General features: G+C 41.8%; 1 protein-coding gene across 1 annotated transcript in view; it reads left to right on the top strand.

The window, feature by feature from the left end:
• The window catches only part of LOC136870400 (locustin), a 38,276-nt gene that overhangs the window by 8,303 nt on the left and 2,903 nt on the right, over positions 1-27,070 (top strand). Inside the window, exon 2 of the mRNA XM_067144915.2 lies at positions 15,392-15,577. Coding sequence (XP_067001016.1) covers positions 15,392-15,577 — 186 coding nt within the window. The remainder of the gene's footprint in view (positions 1-15,391; positions 15,578-27,070) is intronic.

The following is a 27,070-nucleotide window of genomic DNA, read 5'->3' as shown; positions in this document are numbered from 1 at the left end:
TTCCTTTTAACCCTAAGGTTGGTGGGTAATATGCAGGTCTTTCAAGCGTTTCCGTTCTTTGGCCAACAGCTTCAAGTGGCAGCTTGCCTTTAATGTTGTTTATAAATTTCACTCTATGTACTCCTTTTGTCCTTCTACCATCCATTTTGTGGTACACCAGTCAGAATTACGAAGCAAGTGGCAAACGAAGCTATTTCTTTGTTTGTTTAAGGTTTCAACCATTTGCTCTTTTGAGAACATTTGAGAACGTTCTCGTTCGTGATTCTATCACTCCAAGGTATTCTCAGCAGTCGACGCCAATATCACATCTCAAAGGCCTTGAGTTTGAGCACTTCCGCTTTCCACAGAGTTCATGTTTCCGACTCATAGCTTACAACACTCCATACAAAACTTTTCACGAAGTGTTTCCGTACTTCCATGCTGATGGTCTTAGATGTCAGTAGAATCTTCTCTTTCGAGAAAGCTCCCTTCGCCTGTGCAATCCAGGCGTTTGCTTCTCTCGTACATTTTTCGTCAGATCTACGAAACATAAATATAACTGTCTATTCCTCTCAATTACCTGGCGCATACTGAAAATCTGATCCTGACAGCCCCTCTGTGATCTGAAAGCACACTGGTTTTCATCCAACTTCCTCTCACCCACTGATCGCACCCTCCCTTCCAAAATCCCACTGAACACCTTATCTGATACAGACTACTGATCAACATAACAGACTCAACACAATCTAGTTGAAACATTTATTTCAAATTCAGTACGGTCATTAAAACTGGATGAGACTGAGACTTCGGTGGAAGCTACATTTACTTTGCCCTATCTGTGCCAAGAGACAAATGCAAAATCACTGCATCCATCAAGGAATAGCTACAAGCAGATCACTACAGTTAAAATCATTTAAAGAAATGTCATTAAATAGGAAATATGACAGACCTAAGTAACATCTAGAACGACTTCCAACATGAATAGTTACTTACGAAAATCACAAAATATTACCAAACCAAACAACGTCTCAATGGACGTAGCAATAATGGAGATTCACTTTCCCAAGTACATGAAACTTAAGATGTAATCCTTCACCAAGTTATCAAATACTGTTTTATACATGACTCTATTCTACTTACCTGATATTGTCCAAAGTAGCCTTTCAGTCTTGTAGGCTTGGGCTCACTGAGCACGGGCCGCGTAACCCCATCTCACAAGGAATCCCTCCCCCCCCCCCCAAGTGATAATTAAAGTAATTTTAAAAAATACTGAGAATATTGCATGTTACTTTTACTTTGTTAAAATAACAATAAAAAGTATTTCATATGCAAATTAGCTCATGTATTAGATGTTATTTTGATGGCACTTGTGCAAACCGTATGGTATTTTAGGTACATAAAATTCCTTTTTTCTCCCTGTCATTCTCCATTGGTCGAGATTTAGAAGCGGGTCAATAATTTTCGCATCGGCATTAGATCGATTAATCACAATGATGTTCGTTCGACTACTCCTATCATCAGCAAGGCAGTGGATCTCCTTGTCTAGCTCTAGCCCTTTAGTTCGAAGAGTAAAGGATCATATAATTAGCACAAAATGTGCACACTTTTTTTAATTGTCCACTCATCGCTGCAATGTTCTAAGAGTTCATGGGATCACATGATGTGGTCCGCTACAGATGCTATACACCTATCCATTTTCCCGTGATGCTGAGACAGACAGACAGACAGACAGACAGACAGACAGACAGACAGACAGACAGACAGACAGACAGACAGACAGACAAATTAAACTGAGCACGGCATAGGCCATTATTATCCTATCGGGTACAAAACCAAGTATGTATTTTTCCCGTTTCTCAACGGGGTTGGGTATGAAACGAGAGTTTTTACGACCGGGTGCCCTTTGTAGCGTCAACCTCACCAGATGAGTTAATGAGATGAAATGAATGACGTGACATATGATAGTAGAAAAGGAGAAGGTGAAACCCAGTGCCGGTACATAGCTTGCTCCTGTCGAATAGCACCAACGGATTTGCACAAGGCTTGACATCGTTATCCGATGGACGAATCACCATCGAGAGCGTCATATGCCCTCGCTCCATATGAACACCTCGGAGTAGTTTTGGAATTGAATCCAAGCTCTTGGCACGCAATCTAGTGATTAGAAATTGTATAGCACCACCTATCCTACGCTGCCGACCAACATTCTGGTGGTGAACACTTTTTCGACCAATGGGACTCGAACCGGTTAACTACGGTGTCATATAGACTTGACGCCTTAATGATAGAGACCACCCGGCCCGGCTGGTACGAAAACCAAGTAACAGGTTAATATTCTGAGACACTGTATGTTCATCGTTCTGGAGAATATTTTCCAGTTCTCAAGCAGATAAGTAAATATTTACAGATTTTTTGGCAGCTAGAAATTCGAGTCCTATGTGTTCGTTGCTGCAGACGTCATGTGATGTATTTTTTTAAGAAGTTGCTTTACGTCGCACCGACACACATAGGTCTTACGGCGACGCGGGGATAGGAGTGGGAAGGAAGCGGCCGTCGCCTTAATTTAGATATAGCACTAGCATTTCCTGGTGTGAAAATGGGAAACCACGGGAAACATCTTCAGAGTTGCCGACAGTGGGGATAGAAATCCACTATCTCCCGAATGCAAACTCACAACTGCGCGCCCCTAACCACACGGCCAACTCGCTCGGTACATGTGATGTCATTGACCAATTCACTAAGACGCTATTTTGTATAGTCTATTGAAATTATTATAAAGAAATGCCTGTAACAAGTATGGAATTTTTTCACTTGGCTTTACGTCGCACCGACACAGAAAGGTGTCATGGCGACGATGGGAGAGAAAAGGGAAGGAAGCGACCATGGTCTTAATTAAGACACAACCCCAGCAATTGCCTCGTGTGAAAATTGGAAACCACACGAAACCATTTCAGAGCTGCCAACAGTGGGGTTCGAACCCATTATCTCCCGAATGCAAGCTGATAGTTACAAGTATGGAAGTAATGTGTCATTAGACTCAGGTGTCTGGGATTGCAAGCCAGGTCTCTGCAATGATGAGGCCCTAACGATAGGAAGAGAGATTTAAAATCCACAACTGTCGCAGGAAAAGGAAGTGGGATGGCGGCTACCGTACAGACAGGAGTACAGGTAATTTTAAATCCACCTAGGACCTAGGCTAACCAACATATCCTATCTTTTGTTTTCAAGTCTACTTCGCCACATCCTAAAGTGGCGACCATCAAGGATCTTCCTGTTTGTTCAGTAAATGTGATGGCACTGAAACAATCAAGTCTTCTTCCGGGATAAAGAAAAACGCTTGTTAATGATATGGAGGAACTTTGCCACAAAATGACCGGGTCAAGTTTGGAATATGTGAGGTTGATTTCAATCAGAATGGTACGATGGATAGTGTCTTCACAATTTTAGCTATTACAGTTATAAGAAGTAGGAAATTCGTAAATAAGAACATTTACCGTAACTACTAATCACTTAACAATAATTATCTATGAATTTTGAGACTTTGAGCTAAGAATGAGGTGATGACATCCTGCTTTTTCTCGTCTTCCTACTTTGAATCATTGGTGCGACAGTATGTGATACAAAGAAGGAGATAAAGGCTTTCAAGGGACGGAGTCGTATACTCTAAGATTGTGCTCAAGAGCAATGGCATTACAAGGTGGGGATTCCGAGGATCAGAACACGAACGGAATTGATAGCAAACATGTTTTTTGAAGGTTCGTGGGCTAATAAGGAGGACCCTAATGGAAAGAGACCACTCGCCCGTTCATGAACTGATTGCTAAATTTTAGCTATTACAGTTTTAAAAAGGTAGGGATTTCTTAGATAAAAACATTTACCGTAATTACTAAATCACTCAACAAGAAATAGTGGGAATATTATTTGTTACTTTTCAGAATTAATATGTAACTCGTAATGAATTATTTAAAATAACAATAATTTCATATGCAAATTTGCTCATGTGTCTTTGATTTACCAACAATTCTTAACTGGGGCTAATACCCTAACACGTGTTGTGGTTTGCTATAGTGGAGTATATATATGATTTTTCGCGATTTTATGGTAAGCTTTTAACATTTAAAGACCGATCATTACTGCCTACTGGCCATGGGAACGTATTGCAAGGCGCAAGTATACTTGCACGACCTTAGGTCGGTAATATCTTAAAGGTTGAGTCAGAGGTACTCCTGAAGCCTGTGGTTGGTGGTTGGTGCGCGTGAATGTTGACGGGTTGGAAGAGTATATTTGGTTGTAGGGCTGTGTTGTCATCTGTTATTTAAAAAAAAAAAAAAACACGGCATCACTAGCATATGTGTTTGATTGATTGTACAGTTGAAGGTGTGCCGTAAAACTACCTCTGTCCATAATCTGTATTAACTTACATAGTTGAAAAGAGATATGTTGTCCGGCTCCATGGCTAAATGATTAGCGTGCTGGCCTTTGGTCACAGGGGTCTCGGGTTCGATTCCCGGCAGGGTCAGGAATTTTAATCATAATTGGTTAATTCCGCTGGCCCGGGGACTGGGTGTATGTGCCGTCTTCATCATCATTTCATCCTCATCACGACGCGCAGGTCGCCTATGGGGGTCAAATCAAAAAGACCTGCACTTGGCGAGCCGAAGTCCTCGGACACATCCCGGCACTAAAAGCCATACGCCATTTCATTTCATTTTTCAGTGATATGTTACCTCATGAACATACTATGCAGTAAAGGTGAACATCGTCATCCGACGCACGAATCACCATCAAAAGCGTCATAGAACCTCACTCCATTTGAACACCATGGAGAGGTTTTGGAATTGAATCCAAGCTCTTGGCACGCAATTTAATGATTAGAAATTGTATACCACCACATAACCTACCCTGACGGCCAACATTCTGGTGGTGAACATTTTTTCAACCAACGGAACTCGAACCGGTTAACCTCGGTGTCAGACCATGTAGACTTGACGCCTTAATGATAGCGGTCATCAGGCGGGCCGGTACAAAAACCAAGTATCATGTTAATATTGTACATTATATCTTCGTCCTTCTGGAAATTATTTTCCAGTTTTTAAGCAGATAAGTAACTATGTAGGCTATACCTTCTTGGCACCTACAAATTCTAGTCCATCATGTTAATTGTTGTAGACATGTCATGTCATTGACCGATTCACTAAGGCGCCACTTTTGTTTGGCCCATTGAAATTATAAAAAAAAACAATAGCTTGTTACAAGTATGTTTTGTTTCAATTGGTTTTACGTCGCACCGACACAGAAAGGTATTATGGTGACGATGGGAGAGGGAAGGGTTAGGAGTGGGAAGGAAGCGACCGTGGCCTCAATTAAGGTACAACCCCAGCATTTGTCTGGTGCGAAAATGAGAAACCACGGTAAACCATCTTCAGGGCTGCCGACAGTGGGGTTCGAACCCACCATCTCCTGAATGCAAGCTGATAGCTAGTTACAAGTATGGAAGTAATGTGTCATTCCACTCGAGTGTCTGGGATTGCAAGCCAGGTCTCTGCAATGGCAAGTCCCTGAGGATAGGAAGATATCGTTAAAATCCACAAGGTAATTGTTATTGCAACCGTCGCAGGAAAAGGAAGTGGGATGGCGGCTACCGTACAGACAGGAGTAAAGGTTTTCAAGTATACTTCGCCACATCCTAAAGTGGCGACCATCAAGGATCTTCCTGTTTGTTCGACAAATGTGATGGCATTGAAACAATTAAGTCTTTTTCCGGGACACAAAAAGACACTTGTTAATGATATGGAACTACTTTGCCACAAAATGACTGGGTCAAGTTTGAAGTATGTGGGATTTATTTCAGTCAAAATGGTACGATGCATAGTGTCTTCATAATTTTAGCTATTACAGTTATAAGTAGGAAATTCTTAGTAAAAAACATTTACCGTAACTACTAAATCACTTAACAATAATTATTTTCTACGGATGTTGAAACCTTGAAATATGAATCAGATGCTGACGTCCTGCTTTTTCTCCTCTCCTTTCTTTGAATCATTGGTGCTACAGTATGTGATGCAAAGGAAGAGATCAAGGCTTTCAAAAGAGGGAGCCATTTACTCTAAGATTGTGCTCAAGAGCAATGGCATTACAAGGTGGGGATTCAGAGTTTCAGAAAATGAAAGGAACTGATAGCAAATAACATCATGATTTTGTAGATTTGTGGGCTAATAAAGAGGACCCTAATGGGAAACACCATCCATCCGTCCAAGAACTGATTGCTGAATGGAAAATTATATTCGGAAGATAGGTGTTTCTGAAGACTTCAGGGAAATAGCCAAAAAGATGATTCCTATAGACGAAGATTTTTCGGGATTGAAGCGGTCTTGTGAGCCTCCTCGAGTGATGCAGTTCTCAGTGCTACCTATCCCATGCTAACCTCTTCATAATTTCACGTAAGCGAACAAACGTGTGATGTACTTTTTTCCGGAACTCACCATCACCGTCTCAGGTTTGATATTCATGCGAATAATCTCCCATGATCAGTCTCTGAACTGTCCTACACTAACATCGTGAAATGTATGTTACTAGCGAGGAAGTAATGAATAAACTAGCGAAGAATCTCAAAAATAATTAGACAAACATAATTCATTTAGTTTTGAATAATGTATCAGTACTCCGGAATATCTATGGTCCTATGAAAGATGTAGTAACGTGGGGAAAAAGACAATACATCAAACTTGAGAAAATATATCAAGATGCTAACATCGTTGGGATTATGAAAGTCCGACAACTCTAGTGGGAGGAACATGTTTATAGAATGGACAACGACCAGTGTCCAAAGATATTCTAAATTTAAAGAAGACCACCTGGTCGTCAAACAACAAGATGGCTAAATGGAAGGCGACAGTCGAAAGAAGGGTGTTACCGAAGACTGCAGGAAAATAGCTAAACATCTATTGCTGTGGACAAATATTTTTGACGGTTCACGCGGTGCTTAGGGCCTCCTAGGCTACTGCTGATAATAATAATAATAATAATAATAATAATAATAATAATAATAATAATAATAATAATAATAATAATAATAATAATAATAATAATATGGCCTTAGCTACCATGTACAGGCATTTTGATTTGATGCCATTTAGGACACTTGTGCGTCGATTTCGTCGTTCTGTTTTACTCTACTAAGTGGCAGAGTAAACCGGATCTCTCTCGGACGATCTATGACTGAGTTTTAATTCATTTTACCGCATAAATACCAAATATGTCACTCAGACATCGTGCGAGATACTTTCCAATGCAATATTTCCCATCCTTAAAATATTCTGATTACCTCTGCCGGGGTTGAACCCGAGACCTTGGGATCCTGAGGCCCACTGCAGGAGCTATTATGATAATTGATGATGATGATGCCAATAAAACTCTCTGCTAGAACTGCTTGAGTTATCAGTTCATTGACTGGTTTGATGGTGTTTTCCATGTCAATATACACTGACTGACAGAGCAAATGCAACACCAAGAAGGAGTGGTCAGAACTTTATGCCAATTGCAGGGTAGACTGACGTCACTGAGGTATGCTCATGATGTGAAATGCGCCGCTGTGCTGCGCACGTAGCGAACGATAAATGGGACACGGCGTTGGCGAATGGCCCACTTCGTACCGTGATTTCTCAGCCGACAGTCATTGTAGAACGTGTTGTCGTGTGCCACAGGACACGTGTATAGCTAAGAATACCAGGCCGCCGTCAACGGAGGCATTTCCAGCAGACAGACGACTTTACGAGGGGTATGGTGATCGGGCTGAGAAGGGCAGGTTGGTCGCTTCGTCAAATCGCAGCCGATACCCATAGGGATGTGTCCACGGTGCAGCGCCTGTGGCGAAGATGGTTGGCGCAGGGACATGTGGCACGTGCGAGGGGTCCAGGCGCAGCCCGGGTGACGTCAGCACGCGAGGATCGGCGCATCCGCCGCCAAGCGGTGGCAGCCCCGCACGCCACGTCAACCGCCATTCTTCAGCATGTGCAAGACACCCTGGCTGTTCCAATATCGACCAGAACAATTTCCCGTCGATTGGTTGAAGGAGGCCTGCACTCCCGGCGTCCGCTCAGAAGACTACCATTGACTCCACAGCATAGACGTGCACGCCTGGCATGGTGCCGGGCTAGAGCGACTTGGATGAGGGAATGGCGGAACGTCGTGTTCTCCGATGAGTCACGCTTCTGTTCTGTCAGTGATAGTCACCGCAGACGAGTGTGGCGTCGGCGTGGAGAAAGGTCAAATCCGGCAGTAACTGTGGAGCGCCCTACTGCTAGACAAAGCGGCATCATGGTTTGGGGCGCTATTGCGTATGATTCCACGTCACCTCTAGTGCGTATTCAAGGCACGTTAAATGCCCACCGCTACGTGCAGCATGTGCTGCGGCCGGTGGCACTCCCGTACCTTCAGGGGCTGCCCAATGCTCTGTTTCAGCAGGATAATGCCCGCCCACACACTGCTCGCATCTCCCAGCAGGCTCTACGAGGTGTACAGATGCTTCCGTGGCCAGCGTACTCTCCGGATCTCTCACCAATCGAACACGTGTGGGATCTCATTGGACGCCGTTTGCAAACTCTGCCCCAGCCTCGTACGGACGACCAACTGTGGCAAATGGTTGACAGAGAATGGAGAACCATCCCTCAGGACACCATCCGCACTCTTATTGACTCTGTACCTCGACGTGTTTCTGCGTGCATCGCCGCTCGCGGTGGTCCTACATCCTACTGAGTCGATGCCGTGCGCATTGTGTAACCTGCATATCGGTTTGAAATAAACATCAATTATTCGTCCGTGCCGTCTCTATTTTTTCCCCAACTTTCATCCCTTTCGAACCACTCCTTCTTGGTGTTGCATTTGCTCTGTCAGTCAGTGTATCCTGTGCTAACCTCCTTGTCTTTAGGCAAGCAAGCAAGCAAGCAAGCAAAACTTGTACTTTTATGTGACTTTTGATATCGTGATCATACCCATGGGACCTCCAGTTTTAAGTGGATCCCAAACTAGAGGGAAGTGAGTTCCCATTTTTAAAAATCCACGTATGTTAGGTGAGATTCAAGCCACTTCCATGTATTAGTAAATTCTCCACCTAACAAAATATCATTATTCATCTTCCTGCCGATCACTCGTGTAGCAGAGGGACTATTTTAGCTCTGGAATAGTTTACCCGAGAGAAAAACGCAATAAATATAGCATACAGTCATATTGTAAAAGCTGCATATCCTCGGGAAATAAGGCCATAGTTTTCCGTCGTTTTCACTCGGGCAGCGTTATCAATAAGGCTCGGATGTTTAGGAAAGGTCAAATTTTGCTCTTTGTCTCTATTTTCATGCCTGGTTGGGTTTTACTAAAAAGCAGGTGATTATCGTCACAGTTAAGTGGTTTCTACTTGCCATATAAATGCATATTTTGACCTTGATATAAACGACATATTCTGGTCATATGTGAATGGAATGGCGACAGCTGTAGTTGTGCGATTATCTTCAATTTGCCGGACGCAAACTAGTGCTCACAGAAACTGAACATTGAACAGAACATATTCAGTTAATGCAAATGGAATACAACAAAGAGTATGGGATGGAGGTCATGTACAGTAAACGTCTGCATTCCCCGTTTTCGGTCGGTCGAGCGAAGGTAGTCGGTCCTACTCCGCCATGTACGTGACCTGTCCGACCGCTTGGTGCTAGGCAGTCCGAGCGAACGCACCACATTCGTAGTAACTATGACATTCGTTGCGACCATCGATGTGATAATATTTCAGATTAGAATTCTGATCAGAAAGGTTCTGTCATCTAAGGTTCGGTACTTGCATGAAATATCAACGAAGTTTCGTTCTAAGTGATACATGTGCTGCGGGTCAGTATTTCTCCCCTTAACATTGTCATACGGATATTTCGAGGTGCAACGACGATATGTGCCATTTAAACGTTGTTTCTCCTTATTGATGTTTGCGTCTATTGCGTCACATATGAAAACATACGTGTGCAAAGTGCGGCCTAAAACAGAGCGGCCATCAAATTCAGTACCATTATGATGTAAAACAAAGCATTAGGCCTACACAGCAGTGCGTCAAAATGTGTGAAACAGACGGCTGTTTCGAGAACAGGGTTATAAGATCTTTATCAAGAACGTATTAATGTTGGTGCAGACTATGGACGAATAATCGTACCCCCCCCCCGCCCCCCACACACACATACAAATTATACAACACATCAAAGTGCAAGCCGCCGAGGTACGAACTAAAATGTTGCCTGCAATTGTTCGAACTGCAGAGAATGATACTTGTTCATGCATAGCAAGTTAAACTTTTGAGTCCGGAAGAGAGAATGGAAGTATTTTCACTATGCGACGCCTGTGATCTGAATACTCAATACTCATACAACGCACGTGGATGCGCTGGCCAAGAAAATTAAGTTACTTTCTTTTCTTTTTCTTTTTCGGAATGGCATGTTGATAAAGATGAGAGACCATAATATATTCTATTAATGATATTCTTTATTTAAGTATCACACTTCTGATGTCCACCTTCGTAGCATAACGGTTAGTGTTATTATCTACCGTCCTCGGGGGCCCGGATTCGATTCCCCGTACTGCCAGATATTTAAGGAGGGCTGGTATGTGGTTAAAATGGTACATGCACCTCACCTTCAATGGGGGTGTGCCTGAAAAGAGCTGCACCTCCTCGGGACGAGGGCACGCGGTTTACTTTTACCTTTATGATGACCATCCACTTTCATTGTAGAGAAATAACAACACAGCCTATCCAAGATTTGCTCTGCTAACGAAGAAAGTACTGCCTGTTCCAACCTCCAACACAGCACGGAAAAGAAATTTCAGTTCAGCTCGTAACCAAATCAGTTACAAAAGGAGCGCGCTTAACCCAGATAGAGTAAATAATGCTTTTATTCATCCTGTACTAAAACAAACAAAACAATAATGGTAAATGTTGATCTCATAGTGGTGATAGTAAGTTACGTTTTTAATTACATTACTTCTAAGTGTAAATCCCAATGTATACAGGGTGAAGCGTAATTCGCGCACTCGGGCGTCGCAGCGCGACTCCTCACGTGCCAGCAATAAAAAAATGTCTCTTACAAAATTTCATCTTGCGAGTATATCCGGGAGAAAAACGACGTTGAAGATTAGCAATCTCGCAACACTGTAACCACATGTAGGGTAACTACCTCTGTCAGCAGACATTACTCGTATTGTACAGTTGGTGCAATGGATAGAGTTTTGGGTTAGCATGCAGGAGGTCGAGTGGTTGATCCTGGGTTGAGGCGCATGTTTTTTATTTCGTAAATGTAGTCCAGGTGGTATGGTATCTGGCATCTTAATCGTCAACAGCGATTGCAGTGGGTCCTCTAGAAACCATTTGCACTTACATACTACGATCCTAGAAATGGACGAACAATCGTTTTCATTGGTCAGCTTTGAAAGGCGCCCTTTTCACGTCGTGGGTGTGAATTTATTCGCACCACTTCATCTGCTAGATGTGAAACCTGTTTTCTTTGTACCCTCCTCCAATAGTCCCATAGATTAGTACCAACTATTATTATTATTTTTTTTTTTTGCTAGGGGCTTTACGTCGCACCGACACAGATAGGTCTTATGGCGACGATGGGATAGGAAAGGCCTAGGAGTTGGAAGGAAGCGGCCGTGGCCTTAATTAAGGTACAGCCCCAGCATTTGCCTGGTGTGAAAATGGGAAACCACGGAAAACCATCTTCAGGGCTGCCGATAGTGGGATTCGAACCTACTATCTTCCGGATGCAAGCTCACAGCCGCGCGCCTCTACGCGCACGGAAAACTCGCCCGGTAACTATTATTCTTGCCTCGTTCAGGTCCATTACATTTCGTTAGGGCCTTACGTTACCAGTAGGCCTAGCAACGTGCTCTGCGAATAATGTCCAAACTCGGTTACAATTTGTATGTGTTATCACCATGGTCCCAATAATTCTGCCTTTCAACATTGCGTGTTGCGTCTGGTAACCGCATGCTGTTTAGTACGTATCTCAATGTATTATTATTATTATTATTATTATTATTATTATTATTATTATTATTATTATTATTATGTTGTAAATGTAGGATACATGTGACCTCAGAAACGGTGTCTTACTGTATCACAGTAGGTAATGTCAGATGGAAATTAGCAAATAAAAAATGCGCCTCAACCCAGGATCGAACCATCGACCTCCTGCATGCCAACCAAAAACTCTACCCACTGCACCAACTGTACAGCATGACGTGGACGTGCTGACAGCGGTAATTACCCTACATATGGTTACAGTGTTGCCAGATTGCTACTCTTTAACGTCCGTTTTCTACCGGATATACTCGCAAGACGAAATTTTGTAAGATACATTTTTTTATTGCTGGCATGTGAGGAGTCGCGCTGCGACGCCCGAGTGCGCGAATTACGCTTCACCCTGCATTTCGTTGTAATATTGCATGGGTCCAACATTCTGTAGGTAGCCACTTCCATTTCCTCGCTTCTTTCATGTTTATTCGTTCTAACTTCATTGACCGAGCTCGATAGCTGCTGTCGCTTAAGTGCGGCCAGTATCCAGTATTCGGGAGATAGTAGGTTCGAACCCCACTGTCGGCAGCCCTGAAAATGGTTTTCCGTGGTTTCCCATTTTCTCACCAGGCAAATGCTGGGGATGTACCTTAATTAAGGCCACGGCCGCTTCCTTCCCATTCCTAGGCCTTCCCTGTCCTATCGTCGCCATAAGACCTATCTGTGTCGGTGCGACGTAAAGCAAGTAGCAAAAAGAAAAAGAAAAGCTAACTTCATTGACACTGTCCGTAAGGAGAAGGCAAAATCAGCAACTCGTGATCTGAGCAGTGCCGTTGGGAGACTAATTTTAAAATTAGAGGATCCAGGAGAAACTTGTAAGCCATTATATCTCACTCTGTGTGTGTGTTTTTTTAACAATCTGCTTTACATCGCACCGACACAGATAGGTCATATGGCGACGATGGGATAGGAAGGGGTTAGCAGTGGGGAAGGAAACGACGGTGACCTTAATTAAGGTGCATCCAGAGCATTTGCCTGGTGTGAAAATGGGAAACCACAAAAAACCACCTTCAGGGCTACCAACAGCGGGATTCTAACCCACTATCTTCCGAATGCAAGCTAATAGGTACGTGCCTCAAACAGCGCGGCCACTTGCTCGGTAGTGTGAGTTCTATATACCTATTTCTTACGTAGTTAGCAATAGTTATGCATGTCACTGCTCAGAAGTAGGTCTCCAGTTTTAGAACGACAGTCTGCATGGCAGATCGCGGCAACTTATACAGTGTTCACGCTTACGAAAACTGAAACAAGACTATACAGTTTCTAGCAGTGTCTGCTAAGAATAGTTATAAATTGAGATTTTTGAATCTTTAGACTGTTTTGATGATGATGCTTGTTGTTTAAAGGGGCCTAACATCTAGGTAATCGACCCCTAATGTACGAAATATGACGAAATGAAATGCCATTTTAAAAGCCCAAAAACATTCATCATCATCATCATCATCATCATCTGTTTACCCTTCAGGTTCGGTTTTTCCCTCGGACTTAGCGAGGGATCCCACCTCTACCGCTCCAAGGGCAGTGTCCTGGAGCTTCAGACTCTTGGTCTGGGATACAACTGGGGAGTATGACCAGTACCTCGCCCAGGCGGCCTCACCTGCTATGCTGAACAGGGGCCTTGTGGAGGGATGGGAAGATTGGAAGGGATAGGCAAGGAAGAGGGAAGGAAGCGGCCGTGGCCTTAAGTTAGGTACCATCCCGGCATTCGCCTGGAGGAGAAGTGGGAAACCACGGAAAACCACTTCGAGGTTGGCTGAGGTGGGAATCGAACCCACCTCTACTCAGTTGACCTCCCGAGGCTGAGTGGACCCCGTTCCAGCCCTCGTACCACTTTTCAAAGTTCGTGGCAGAGCCGGGAATCGAACCCGGGCCTCCGGGGGTGGCAGCTAATCACGCTAACCACTACACCACAGAGGCGGCCCAAAAACATTCACTGACCAAAATTCAAAATGTGAGGACGAAGAATGTATCGATGGATGGGTATGAATTTAAAAACGATCAGTGGAACCGACCCACAGTGCCTCACATGCACAGAAGCTGGCGTAAAATAATAGTATTACTGACCAAGGTACTGCTTCTATAGCACGAAACTGAATCGATGATACTTGTAGTCGAAAGGGGTCCAAAATTCAAGTCAGCGGCCCCTCACAATGGTACTTATCGCTAGGAAAGTAGAACCATCGCATTTGCGCTAATAATCAAGATTAGCGTAGACTCGCAGTACTCCACACATTATGATACTACTCACAAGTAACGCAATTCGCACATGTATTTCAGGCCTATGTTATGTCGCACATTGCGGCGCCATTTACAGGCAACGCAAACCTATGGTGTTCATCACATAAGGGTACTAACTACAGGGTCTCGTACTATACCGTGGTGTTCCTCGTATAGTGGGTACTAATCATAGGCAAGCCAGAACTATGGGTTCCCTCATCCCATGGTGTCGCTCAGATAGTGCTACGAATCACAGGTACTGTAAAAGCCGTCGCGCTCTCGGTTGCTACTAATCACAAACCTATTTGGTACGCAACATAGTGGTACTACGCGCCAGTAAAAGCGACCCATGTGGTTCTAATCACAAGTAGTTTCATGGTTATAATTTGATCATCACTTGGTCGCCCATTTTAGTCGCCTCTTACGACAGGCAGGGAATACCGTGGGTGAATTCTTCGTCTGCGTCCCCCACCCACAGGGGATTGTGTGTTTGGTCCGCGAGAGGTATTTTATTTCCCTCAAGTCCGCCGGCAAGCCGGTTAGGAGCCCCTATCCACCACCTGAGACGCGTCACATGGGAGTATCACCTCTCTCCCTGCTACGCCAGCGTAGTAGGTTCGTGGTTTAGACTGTTTTGAGGCTATTCAAATGATCTACAATTACTTTGGTGAGGCATGCTACTACACCTGGTCGATAGAGAAATTTAAAATCGCGGGGGAGGGGTTGGTTTGGCAGTGAGTGGAAATAATTGAAGTGCTTCTGTAAAATCAGATATGTTAGTTTTGAAGATTGTGTTGTGCATGAATGATACCTGCTTTGCTAATTGTCTAAACCTGAAATTAGGAGCGTCTGCGAGATAAACACTTCACGTTCACGTTCTGTTTGAGTTGGATCAGCTGTTTATATTTTTTGACTCTCCTCCAGAAACGGAGATAATCAAAAGTTTCTGTACCACAGTTCAAGTATGCACTGTATATCTACCGCCACTGCATCTGATACCTACTTTCATGAATTTGTTATCGTCTTTTTCCATCTGCAACACACTGTTCGTTCCAGCATATGCTACCAATAATGGGACTCTGCATTTTTCAGGGTTACTGTTAGTTTGTGAGATCGTGTGTGGATCTCCTTCCCCCAGCCGCACAGCCAATCCCAGTGGAGGCTGTTTCTGCCAGTGTTCATTCCACAGGCCCACCTGTGCCAGAGACCGAGTACAAGGCTTCAAAATGTTCTCCAGCGACTGTGACAGGAGGTGCTATAACAAGTGCTATGGAACCCGTAAGTTATGTTTGTGCTACTGTTAAATTCAAGCTGACAAACACCAAAATAATTTAATATAGGTCTTAAATAGAGACGAGCACAATGCAAATGGTTTTTCAAAAATAAAAAGAGATTCATACTTTATTGCTAAAATACTGTATATTTGTCCACACAGCGTTTAGAGTAGGTCCACATAGCTTTTCAAAATAATCCTTTAAAGATTAATTTTGTCTATGTTAATAATACGATACCGAATGAAATATAATAAATCATAACAATTGTATAATCATTCAGCATCATGAAACTCTTACACTGAGAGTACAAGGTAAATTACGGGTTACTTTAGCGCGAATTAACACTGGCTACAATTCGCTACGAACAGCTTTTCAATATTTGCTAGAAAAAGGGTGTATCCTCGGTCAGGATTTGATTTTTTGATAATATCTGAAGCCATCTATTTTCAGTTCTTAATCAGTTAATTTATAACTGTTATATTCTTCAGTCTGCCGAAAGTAACTTTGAGTAAATAAATTAATAAACTACCTGAAAGAGAATGCATATGGTAAGTCTTCTTCTTCTTTTTCTACCGCTTTACCCACACTTGTGGGGTCGCGAGTGCGAACTATGTAGTACATGTGGATCTGGCCCTGTTTTATGCCCGGATGCCTTTCCTGACGCCAACCCTATCTATGGAGGGATATAATCACTATTGCGTGTTTCTGTGGTGGTTGGTAGTATGTTGTATGAATATGAAGAGGAAAGTGTAGGGGCAAACACAAATACCCAGTCCCCGAGCCAGAGGAATTAATCAAACGTGATTAAAATCCCCGACCCGGCCGAGAATCAAACCCGGGATCCTCTGAACCGAAGGCCTCAACGATGACCATTCAGCCAAGGAGTCGGACAAAATATATCGTAACAGTATTACACCTATTTTAAGTAAGTTGTTTCCTTTGCAACTTCCTTTCAGTTACTCTGTGATAGTTCAGGACTTTGTGGAAGATAGTATTTACCAATGCTGACCAAGCCAACATGTTAATGGTGTATGGAGAATGTAGAAAGAATGTTGTTCGTTCTTGTGCTCTGTACGCGGAACGATATCCCAAAGGACGTCACCCATCTCGACAATTACCCTGTTCTAAAAACAAAATCCTATTTAGGGAGGAAAAATCTCTTATTTTTATAGACATTTTAACGCTGAATTCAAATCTGGTTTTAGTTTTCATACATCAGGGATACTTTAAGAATAACCCGATTTTTAATTTCTTTTAATATTTTATATCATTATATATAGCTTTAATTTAGAGTCATAGACATAATGACAAATTCAGTTAAGGGGGATATAAACATTAGGATAACAACAGAAGGTGATAGTTGAAGTGCTCACATAACGTTCTCACTTTTTAACAGTTATTCGCAGGAAAGTTTATAAATGTTTATAAAATATGGAAAATATAGACAGAAATTTGCCACCACAAAGTGTCATGTCTTATTTCTTCCTTTTGTATTGATCACCCTTCTTGTCTCGAATTAAACTTCAGCAGTAATCGGCTAACATTGTGGGCATCCATTTCCCTTCATACCGTTTCTCCATGGTAGCTGTATCTTCATGAAAACTTTCTCCACGCTCATCTGATACATCACTACAAATTTCTGGAAGAAGTCTAGATGCGAGTCTATTAAACATACTTTCAAGGACATATTGCATCCTAAATCTTTATATATGCTTTGATAATTTATTTCACAAACTCTTTATATTTAGGGGCTCTTCTACTTCCAAGGAAGTTTTAGGTTACTTTCTTGAAACATAACCAGTCTCGCTTTTCAGACATATCGAATAGAAATACAAATGAAGAGAATAGTCACAGCAACACTCACTTGTTTATCTGAAGAAGCCAAATAACTTGGTAGAAATCGTTGCATTCTCGCTGTGATTTTGAGTTTAACATGCCACACTATCTGAACAATAACATCATTGTCTGAAAAAGAATCAGAAATAGTAAAGTTAATGTTACCAACTATTTACTTTTTAAAAAAGCACTATATTGGCCGCAAACCGTCATACCACATATGATATATATACTGTATGTTCAGATTAATGGAATTCTGATTTCAGATTTGAATTTAGCAATGCAAATTCATATACAATTGCGTATTTTCATCCCCGAAATAGAACCTTTGTAGACAGTTTTATTTGTAAACCTCTTCAACGAATTACGTGAAACTGTAACCCTTAGAAAACGTAACAGAAACACAGAAACAAACAAGTGACTGGAGAAGAGGGTGAAATTAGTATTGTAGCTGCTGCGGCTGTAGATCGGCACGTTAGTTCCCGTGCAATCGTACGAGGAAATGGCATGAGTCAGGCAAGTGTACTACGCGTTCTCTACCGTCGTTAAGTTCTGTCTGTATTAGGCCTATGTCTTTCTCCATCAAGAGCGCTTGGAAACGATTCTGAGAATCGTGTTAACTTTTGTGCATGCGCATTAAGACCAGATACACCAGATTGATCATATATCTTGTTTGGTGACGAACCAACATTTAAATATTATGACCGAGTAAATCTCTAAAATACGTACTATTGGTCTGTAAGGAATACCCACTGGCTTCGGCAGGTGGAACGTTAGCGACCATGGAGTTTAAATGTGTATGTGGAATAGTGAACCATCAGCTAATAGGCCCTGTTTTCACAGAAGGAACACTAGATTCTCTGAAGTATCTCAACCTTCTAAAAGACCACCTTCACAGATGTGAACTAGGAGGAACATGTGGTATCAGCATGATGGCTGTCCAGCGCATAATGCACGACGTAGCCTGTTTCACCTTGTCTTTACCAATTGTTTACAAATCGTCTTCTTCTGCGCGAATGGTTCACTTAGGACCACGCGGAATCAATATTTGTTCAGCTTACCTCCTTGCCCAATAGTTCTTCATTTTCATAGACTGTTGTAATTTATGTTCCTCCGACCACGTATGCCGTGTTGGTTTCTTCTCGTCTTCTTCAAATCCCCTTGTGTGAACAATTTTCTTCATTACTTTTCTATCCTGTAGATTTGGTGATCCTAATTCAGTGAGGTCTTCCTCTGCTTGCTTATAACATACGTTTTATTTGCAAAAAATGCGTGCGTTCGATAAGTAAGTCTGTTATAGTCCTTTCTTTCCAAACGATTTAAAAATGAATACGCCGCAGTCTCACTGTATCAGTAAGTTAAGATATTTTTAATGCATTTCCGAGTTTGGTTTGGGGTAATGAATTACATTATTAATTCTTGGCTTAAATATTTTTCTCATGTTTTTCCGTTATTTAATCTCTAATTGTTCCTTAACATTTTTATGATGTAAATTGAGCGTTTCTGAAGCATGGATAGTTTCAGGTTTGATCACTGTTAAGTAATGACGACTTTTACTGTTCCAGGACAAGCATTTTTTGGTTATAAACATTCTCTGTGTGTTGAAAAGCAATTTCCATTTTCTGGATTCTTGAAGCTACTTATAGGCCTATATTTTCACTGCCATTTTCAGTGCCCCATTCACCTAAGTGCTTTACTCTTGCAATTTTATTCAAAGTCAAAGTCAAAGATACCCGGGTGCATCCATTCTCTGTTCAATAACTTTACAATTGTATACAACTGATTTTCGTTCTCAATTTTCTTTACATCCTCCTCATCTATAAATTTTCCTCGTATTTTCTTAGTCATTGAACAATCTTTTATAAGGTGTGCCCATCCCAATTCTTCAGAACATAGTAAACATTTATTTTCATCTTTGTTTCGTCTGTATGCTTTATTTTTATGTATCCCCATTAACCACCATATCATACCCCTCATTCCCTTTTTCGTTATAATCTCTACATTTATCCTCATTCTCCCACTTACATTACAAAATTCTTCTAATGAGCTTTTGCTTCTACATTGTACATCAATGTCTTGTTTTTCAATATCCTTAATTCTTAAAACTATTTTTTTTACATATTCTCACCTTCTCTATACAGTCTCTTTTCCAGTAATATCCCATTCCTATCGTTTCCAAAATGTTCCGTACCCCATCCACCCAGTAACCTTGGTTCTGATGTTTCATTTGGTGTTGATATGCTATCTGTAAAACTTCATCCCCTTCTCGCAGCTTCATTCTCAGCCAATACTTTATTATCCTTTTAATAATATCCACTCGCAGACATATCTTTGCACATCATTCTCACTCCACAGTTAGCTGTACAACTGGGTAGACCCATAATTATTTTACCAAATCTACTCGTAATTGTATCAAGTGAATCAACCCTCCCTTCAACTCCCCAAATTTCCGCTCCGTACAACACTCTAGATTTAACTACTGCATTAAAGACATTTTTGTACACTCTGTAGTCTGTGCTGGGCATCTTCTTCTCCAGTATGCTAATAGCTGACAATGCACTCATACCTTTTAGTTTTGATCTTTTTATTTGCTCTGTCCATTTCCCATTTCCACTTAATATCAGGCCCAAGTATTCCACTTTCTTGACCACTTCTAACCTCGTCTCGCCCATCCACCATTTTTCATTCTTTGACAATTTATATCCTTTCTTGCACACTATTACCTTGGTTTTCTGTGCATTAATTTTTAAATTCCACTCTTGACAGTACTTCACCACTACATTTATACTACCCTGCATACTATTGGGTGTCAAAGTGAGCAGAAGGATGTCGTCAGCAAAAATGAGGCCCGGAATATCCTGATTCTCAAGACTTGGGTAAACCCCTGCCTCAAAACCTTTCGATTGAAAGATATCATTTATAAAGAGTAGGAACAGTACTGGTGACAGCTTACAACCCTGTTTCAACCCTATTTTAGAGAATATTTCCCCAAATACTGCTCCCTCCTTAGTTTTAATTGAGCACTTCACTTCTGAATATATGTTTTCAACCGCTCTTATCATCTTCTGGGACACCCCTATCCTTCTCATCTTGGCTACGACTGCCCCTCTGCTGACAGAATCAAATGCTTTCTCCAAGTCAATAGCAGTAATGTACACTTTTCCACCTTTCTTTTTTACATACTTATCTATTATTGTTTTCACTACAAAAATATTATCTGTTGTCCTCATCATTTCTCTAAAGCCTGATTGCAGCCTCTCCAGGATCGATTCCCCCTCTGCCCACTTCATTAACCGTTTTGCTAACACACCTGTGTATATTTTACTTAATGTTTCTAGCAACGTTATACCCCTGTAGTTATTTGGGTTATATTTATCTCCTTTCTACTTATAGATTGGGCAGATCACTCCCTCTTGCCAAGATTTTGGAAACTCACCTCCTTCAAATATTCTGTTAAATAGTTTCACCATACTTTCTAGGATATCCTTATTCTGCGCCCGCTGCTTCCAAAATTCATTAGTGATGCCCATTATCGCTCCTGATTTGCCTTTCTTGGCTTTCCCTAGGACCTCCCTTATTTCTTCTTTCGATATTTCCTTGTCTAATGCAAGCACAGTACACCCTAGCCCTACCGATATTCCGTTTTCATTTATTCTCGGTCTCCACCTACCTTCAACCTGTAGTAGTTTCTTATAGTGCTCCACCCAGATAGCCTGACTTATTTCAGTCTGTCACGACAGCTTCCTCATTCCACAAATCCTCCTAATTGTACTCCATACTTTCTTGCTATCGTTCTGTTTTGCATTACTATTTAATTCAGCAACTCTCTTCTCCTGCCATTCGGACTTAGTTGCATATAATAATTCCCTATATTCTCTTCTCAAGTTACAGAATTCCATCCTATGGTTCTCTCCCACATGCTTTCTATACTCCTTCAATGCTTTCAGCATTTCATATTTTTTATGCCTGCATTCATCATTGTACCAGCCTTTTCCTATTATGTTCTGCCCCTCCTTTATCCTCATCTTCTCCCCTGCCATCTTTACAGAGTTTTCTATTATTTTAACTGCTGTACTCGTTTGGTTAATCTCGATCATTGAATCTATTCCAGCTTTCACTATCTGGCCTATTTCTCCCTCATAATAGTTCATAAACTAATTTTATCTCCTCTCTCCAGCTGTATTTAGTAACTACCGTTTCTTTGAATTTTATCATATTGCTTGTTAATGTCCTACCCTCTCCATCCTTTACTCTGACAATAATTGGAAGATGATGTGACTCACCCCATTCCTTAACCTTCATGCATTTAATCACAGACAACGCATTCCTGGAGCATAGCGCCAAGTCTATGCTACTACCCCCTGTTTCCATTATGTATGTCAGGCTCCCTAATTCGTCGCCGCGCCACCATCCATTCAAAATATATAGTTCTATCGTACCACATAGCTCTAGCAACTTTTCTCCATTTTTATTACAACCCTTATCCTGGCTCACTCTCTTATGTACATAAACTTCTTCTGCCTCCTTGTCATACACCGGCTTCTGGTCTGCAACCCTCGCATTGAAGTCCCCCATTATTAGAATGCCTGCATCCTCAAAAATATTTTGCATTCTATTCATTTCTAGTGCCAACTCACCAAAGAAATCCCTATTCGCAAATGGCGAGGCTTCAGGAGGGTTGTAGCAAAACCAATACATAAATCTGGCTCATTCTCATCGTACATCTTTATTTTGATCCACATCATTTCCTCCATTTCTGATTCTAATTGGACTATTCTAGCTTGCAAATCCTCCCTAACCATAACTATTATCTCACCCGGATATCTGCTCCTGCCGGTTCGTCTATCTTTTGCCTTATAGTAGACCGTGAACTCTTCCATTTCTACATTACTATTCGATGGAATCCAGGTTTCCACACATGCGAGGATATGCAAGTACGTAACAACTCTTTAAAAGATTCATTCTGTACCTTACTTCTAAGGCCTTCAATATTGATACAACCTACTATTATCTCTAGTTATTTCTTTCTCCCCTGTCCCTCACTCTGGCTGTTCTTCTTAGACCTCATAATCCTTGTAACACCCAGTTCATCAGAGTTCTCATCTAGAGTATCAACACATTCTCTATCGAGGCCACCCTCGTTTAAATTACCTTTTCTGTGCCAGAAGTCCTTGAGACTCACCCGTCTGCGTCTCGGTGTTGTGTCTCTCATAGAGTCAGCACTCAGCTGTCGCTGAAGGTCACTTGGACTGCTCTCGCTATTCGCTGTCTCTGCATCTGCTTCTTCCTCTCTCTGTCCTTGTCGCTTCACTACCTGGTCGTCACTCGCGGCTCCACATTCTGCTGGTCTCAGCTGCCTCGTGCGTTCACCTTCCTCCTCGGCCAATGTACTCACTGTGTTGTACATATTCTTTAACTGCTCTACCCCCCATGCTCTGGTCCACTTGCCATCACCCACCACTAATTTATTATGCCTTATGTAGGTCATTAGTCCTGCCCGTCTAGCTTTTCCTAGGTGGAACTGTAGCATTTTCTGGTTCCTGAAGGCTTCTTTCTCCATCTCCTGTTTGACCCATAAGTTTTCACCTTTCAACCGGCTTGCATTGTGCAGAATCTTCTTCACTAGTAGGGTTGATACGAACCTCACTCTCACTGGTCTCTTGCCTTTTGCTTTCCCCATTCTCTGTAACTCGTCTATATCGGCCTCCCTGCAGCTAATCTTCAACCTCTCGTTAATGAGCTCCAACACTTTGTATACCAAATCTTCTTTAGTGTTCTCGGGTAGCCCATATATAAAAATACTTTTCTTTCGGGTTTCCTCCTGTCGCTTTTTCTAATGCCATCTCATTTCTTTTATCTCTTCCTCCATTCTTCTCACCTTATCCCTCAAACTTGATATTTCTTTATTATTTTGGGCCACCATTTCTGTCACCTTACCTATCTCCTCTTTCACTATTTCTCGTAATTCACTCGATTGCTCTCGTAGTAACTCTCTCATTTGTTCAGCTTGGGCTTGAGCTTGAGCCTTACCGATTTCCCTTATCTTCTCCATCTCTTCCCAACCAACCGTATTATCATGATCAGGTCCGGGGTTAATCTCGAACCCCCAATGACCAAGAACACTGCCATCACTGATGCAGCCATCAAAATTGAAATCAAACTCACCTGCTGTCCGGCTCCGCAACCCATGTTGCGCCTCGTGGCCCTGCCTCTACCGTGCCAACGACCTATCGTCACCCGGTACAATTCTATTGAAATCCCCATGTCAGCACTCACTCACTCAACAACCTTCCTCTTCGCTTGCACGATTACAACTGGGCAATTTTATTCATATCAATGGTAAATTCAGGTGGAGACTCCTTGGCTGAATCGTCAGCGTTGAGCCCTTCGGTTCAGAGGATCCCGGGTTCACTTCCCGGGCGGGTCGTGGATTTTAATCGCGTCCGGTTAATTCTTCTGGCTCGGGGACTGGGTGTTTGTGCTCATCCCAACACTTTCCTCTTCATATTGATGCAACATAATATACTACGTACCACCAAAGAAAACACGCAATAGTGATTACATCCCTCCATATAGGGTTGGCGTCAGGAAGGGCATCCGGCCGTAAAACAGGGCCAGATCCACACGTGCGACACAGTTCGCACCCGCGACCCCACAAGTGTGGGAAAAAGCGGTAGAAAAAGATAAATAAGTTTTGATATTTGTCGTAAATTTAGTTTTCCATATGAGATTTTAAGTCCTATTTTTGCTGCTTGGTTTTCCAGTATAGCAATCTGTTTCTGTGCATCAGAGATGTCTTTGGCACTTAGTGCCATATAATCAGCAAACGCTAGACGGTCTATGTCAATACCCTTAATTTTTGTCCGAGTCGGTGGCATGGTGCAGCTGCTTTATAGGGGGAGGAATTAGGACTGGAATAATTTAACAAGGGAAATGCTCGATACATTTCCAAGATTTTCGAAATCATTTAAGGAAAGACAAGGTAAACAACTGACAGTGAATATTCCACCCGGGCGAGAGCCCTAAATGTAGATCAATGATGATTGATGATCAACATAATAGGACAACAGCTCAACAGAATTTCTCTAAACTGGGTATTTAAGTTCAGAGATAACCAGGTTGAGCCTTACGCTGTGTATTATCTGAATAGTACACGGTGGAGTAAGCAATATTAAGGGGGCCAAAACAGGAAATGTCAAATTTCTCCGACAATATCAGCAATATAACGAAACCGTACGTAATAAAAGTTGTGCAAAATATAATATCCAATCTTTTATATTTCATGTATTTTTACCGTACGATTAATAATAACGGCGATATAGCCTACGGGATCATTACGTTTTTTCAAACTTCCAAATATATCAGGAAATACAAGTTCTATCTAAAACGTGTACACAGAAAATATTATAAGGGGGGTACAGCTGCAACCAGCTAGGAATTAAATGTCTCTTCGTCCTATCTTGCGCAACATCTTACAGCAATTTTATGTGCAGTTAGTCCAATACAGACTTCCTTGCACAATTCAAAAACGGTACAAGTGGCAGTAAGTGAGGCCCATCTCAAAAACACTGTACTACTTTATGTAGAGCGGAGTCCAATACTCCAGTCATTTTCATGATATATTACTGTACTGTACAAACCATAGCCACTCCTTTAGTTGTCAGTAGAGAATTGCACACCAGATTGGTTCAAGAGGCCATTTTCTTTTGACAGAAAAGGGTGGTTCATAGAAAACGTGATACGTTAGAACCAATTTCAGACATGTCAATTCACCGCCATTTTGTATAGTCTCATCACATCGAAATTGATAGAAACGCGTTTTTCACACTATTTTATAATCTATGGAACGCAAATGCTGTACAGTAGATATGATAGCTTATGCCATGTAATTACTACCGTTACAGCGTTCAATGAAGTCATAAAACTGGACCGTAAGGCTGTAACACATCCATAATTTTACGAAGCGATAACTTTCGCTCTGCTCGTGAATACAGAGTTGTAAGAGATAAACGTTCGAGCAGCGAGTAGCTGCGCGGAATTAAACATGTTAGATGTACCTGGATAAGCTACAGGGAGCAGTGAGGGTTCGAAACCTTTTTGAGCCATGCCTTTTTAAATTTATATTTCGTACTCTTCTAGGCATCCAACGAAGACTTAACTTTTCTGAAGTCTCAGATATTCTTCTAAGGAAGTTATAATAAACAGACATAATAAGTATCGCCACGTAAGCACCGACTACGGAAAAATTCATTGTGAATACCACCTAAAACATAATGCTGGACTCATTTAACCAAGTAACAGGTACACACTCTACTTGTAGGGAATGGTTGCAGCTATCTGGGATTAAGAGAGATACGATTCTTTAGCACGCTGTGGTGTTTGCAGCAAGGTAAACCTGCACATTCGAGTTCAGAACTTGTAATATACAAGATCAGTTTCGAAGCGGTAGCGTAGATTATTTCATTAGTATAGAGATACGAGACCTATTCATTGTCGCCTGGAGCGGAGACATGGCACTAATCGCAGCCAGCATGTGATTTTTCCGACGAATTCACAGTTCGAACCTAGCTACGAGCTTTTCGCCTTCATTTTTATACTCTTAAGGCATTCGTAGTTGAGGTTTAACTTCCTTAAGTCTCAAAAGTCACTGTTCACCTTTAGCAAGAAAGGTCACATCAGAAAGGAATAAATACATGCGATTTTATATGGCAAACGGCTACAACGAATGAAGCGTACTGCACTTACTGTCAGCATTATGAAAAACCCATTCAACCAAATAATTGCGCACGTTCGACTCGAAGAACGACTGTATTTCATACGTAGGGCACATGAAACAGCACATAGTCATCTTTAGAGCAAAGTGCAGGCAGGTTCCACCAATACGCTGCAGCATCACCTTACCGTGCTCAAATATGCATTAATGAAGGAGGTGGTCATTTTGAACATTTCCTTCATTGATCGAATGCCATACACAAGCCCATTACACCTCTGTCGGTAATAGCTTATTATACTGCAAATAGCTCTTTTAAGAGCTACTTAGAAATGAGCATAAACAGAGCACCTTAATATGAGAACTGATCAAGATTTAGATTTGTCTTGGCAACAACGTGAATCACATGAACATTTAACAACGAAATTTAAAAAAAATCGTCCTATATCGGACTCGAACTTCCGAACACCGTATTCCTCCTCTAACTTCGAGCACGCTTGACTACCACGAGTTGTTGCTTGCCAGCGTTATATCAACACTACTAGTCATTCAGCCATCATATTCCTCGTACATGAATTTTCTGTGATACAGAATTTTCACGATTCTGTACAATCATTCGGTATTTTATCGTTAATGCTGATTTCGTTGACACGAATAAACGAATTATAGAAAGTGTAGTAAGACCAGACATCCCTGTGTCGCTGTGAATAACCAAGGTCAATGTTTTTAGGTTAGACTATAAGCTGCGGGTTGCACAAAACTGAGTGAATAGGGGCAGCTGTACCACTCAGTAGAATATGCTTTCCGTATTTTACATCTTTTTTTTTTACCGTACGAGCTATAATAATGGAGATATTCACAAATTATTTTATTGCCGAGTCCATCAATGGCGAGGAAATATTGTTCAGTCGTCGTTTAACGTCGTTTAACGAACGAACTGGTGAGGGTGCT

The sequence above is a fragment of the Anabrus simplex genome, chromosome 1 (genome assembly GCF_040414725.1).
Source record: "Anabrus simplex isolate iqAnaSimp1 chromosome 1, ASM4041472v1, whole genome shotgun sequence".
Lineage (NCBI taxonomy): Eukaryota > Metazoa > Arthropoda > Insecta > Orthoptera > Tettigoniidae > Anabrus > Anabrus simplex.
This window is presented reverse-complemented; position numbering and strand designations above follow the sequence as displayed.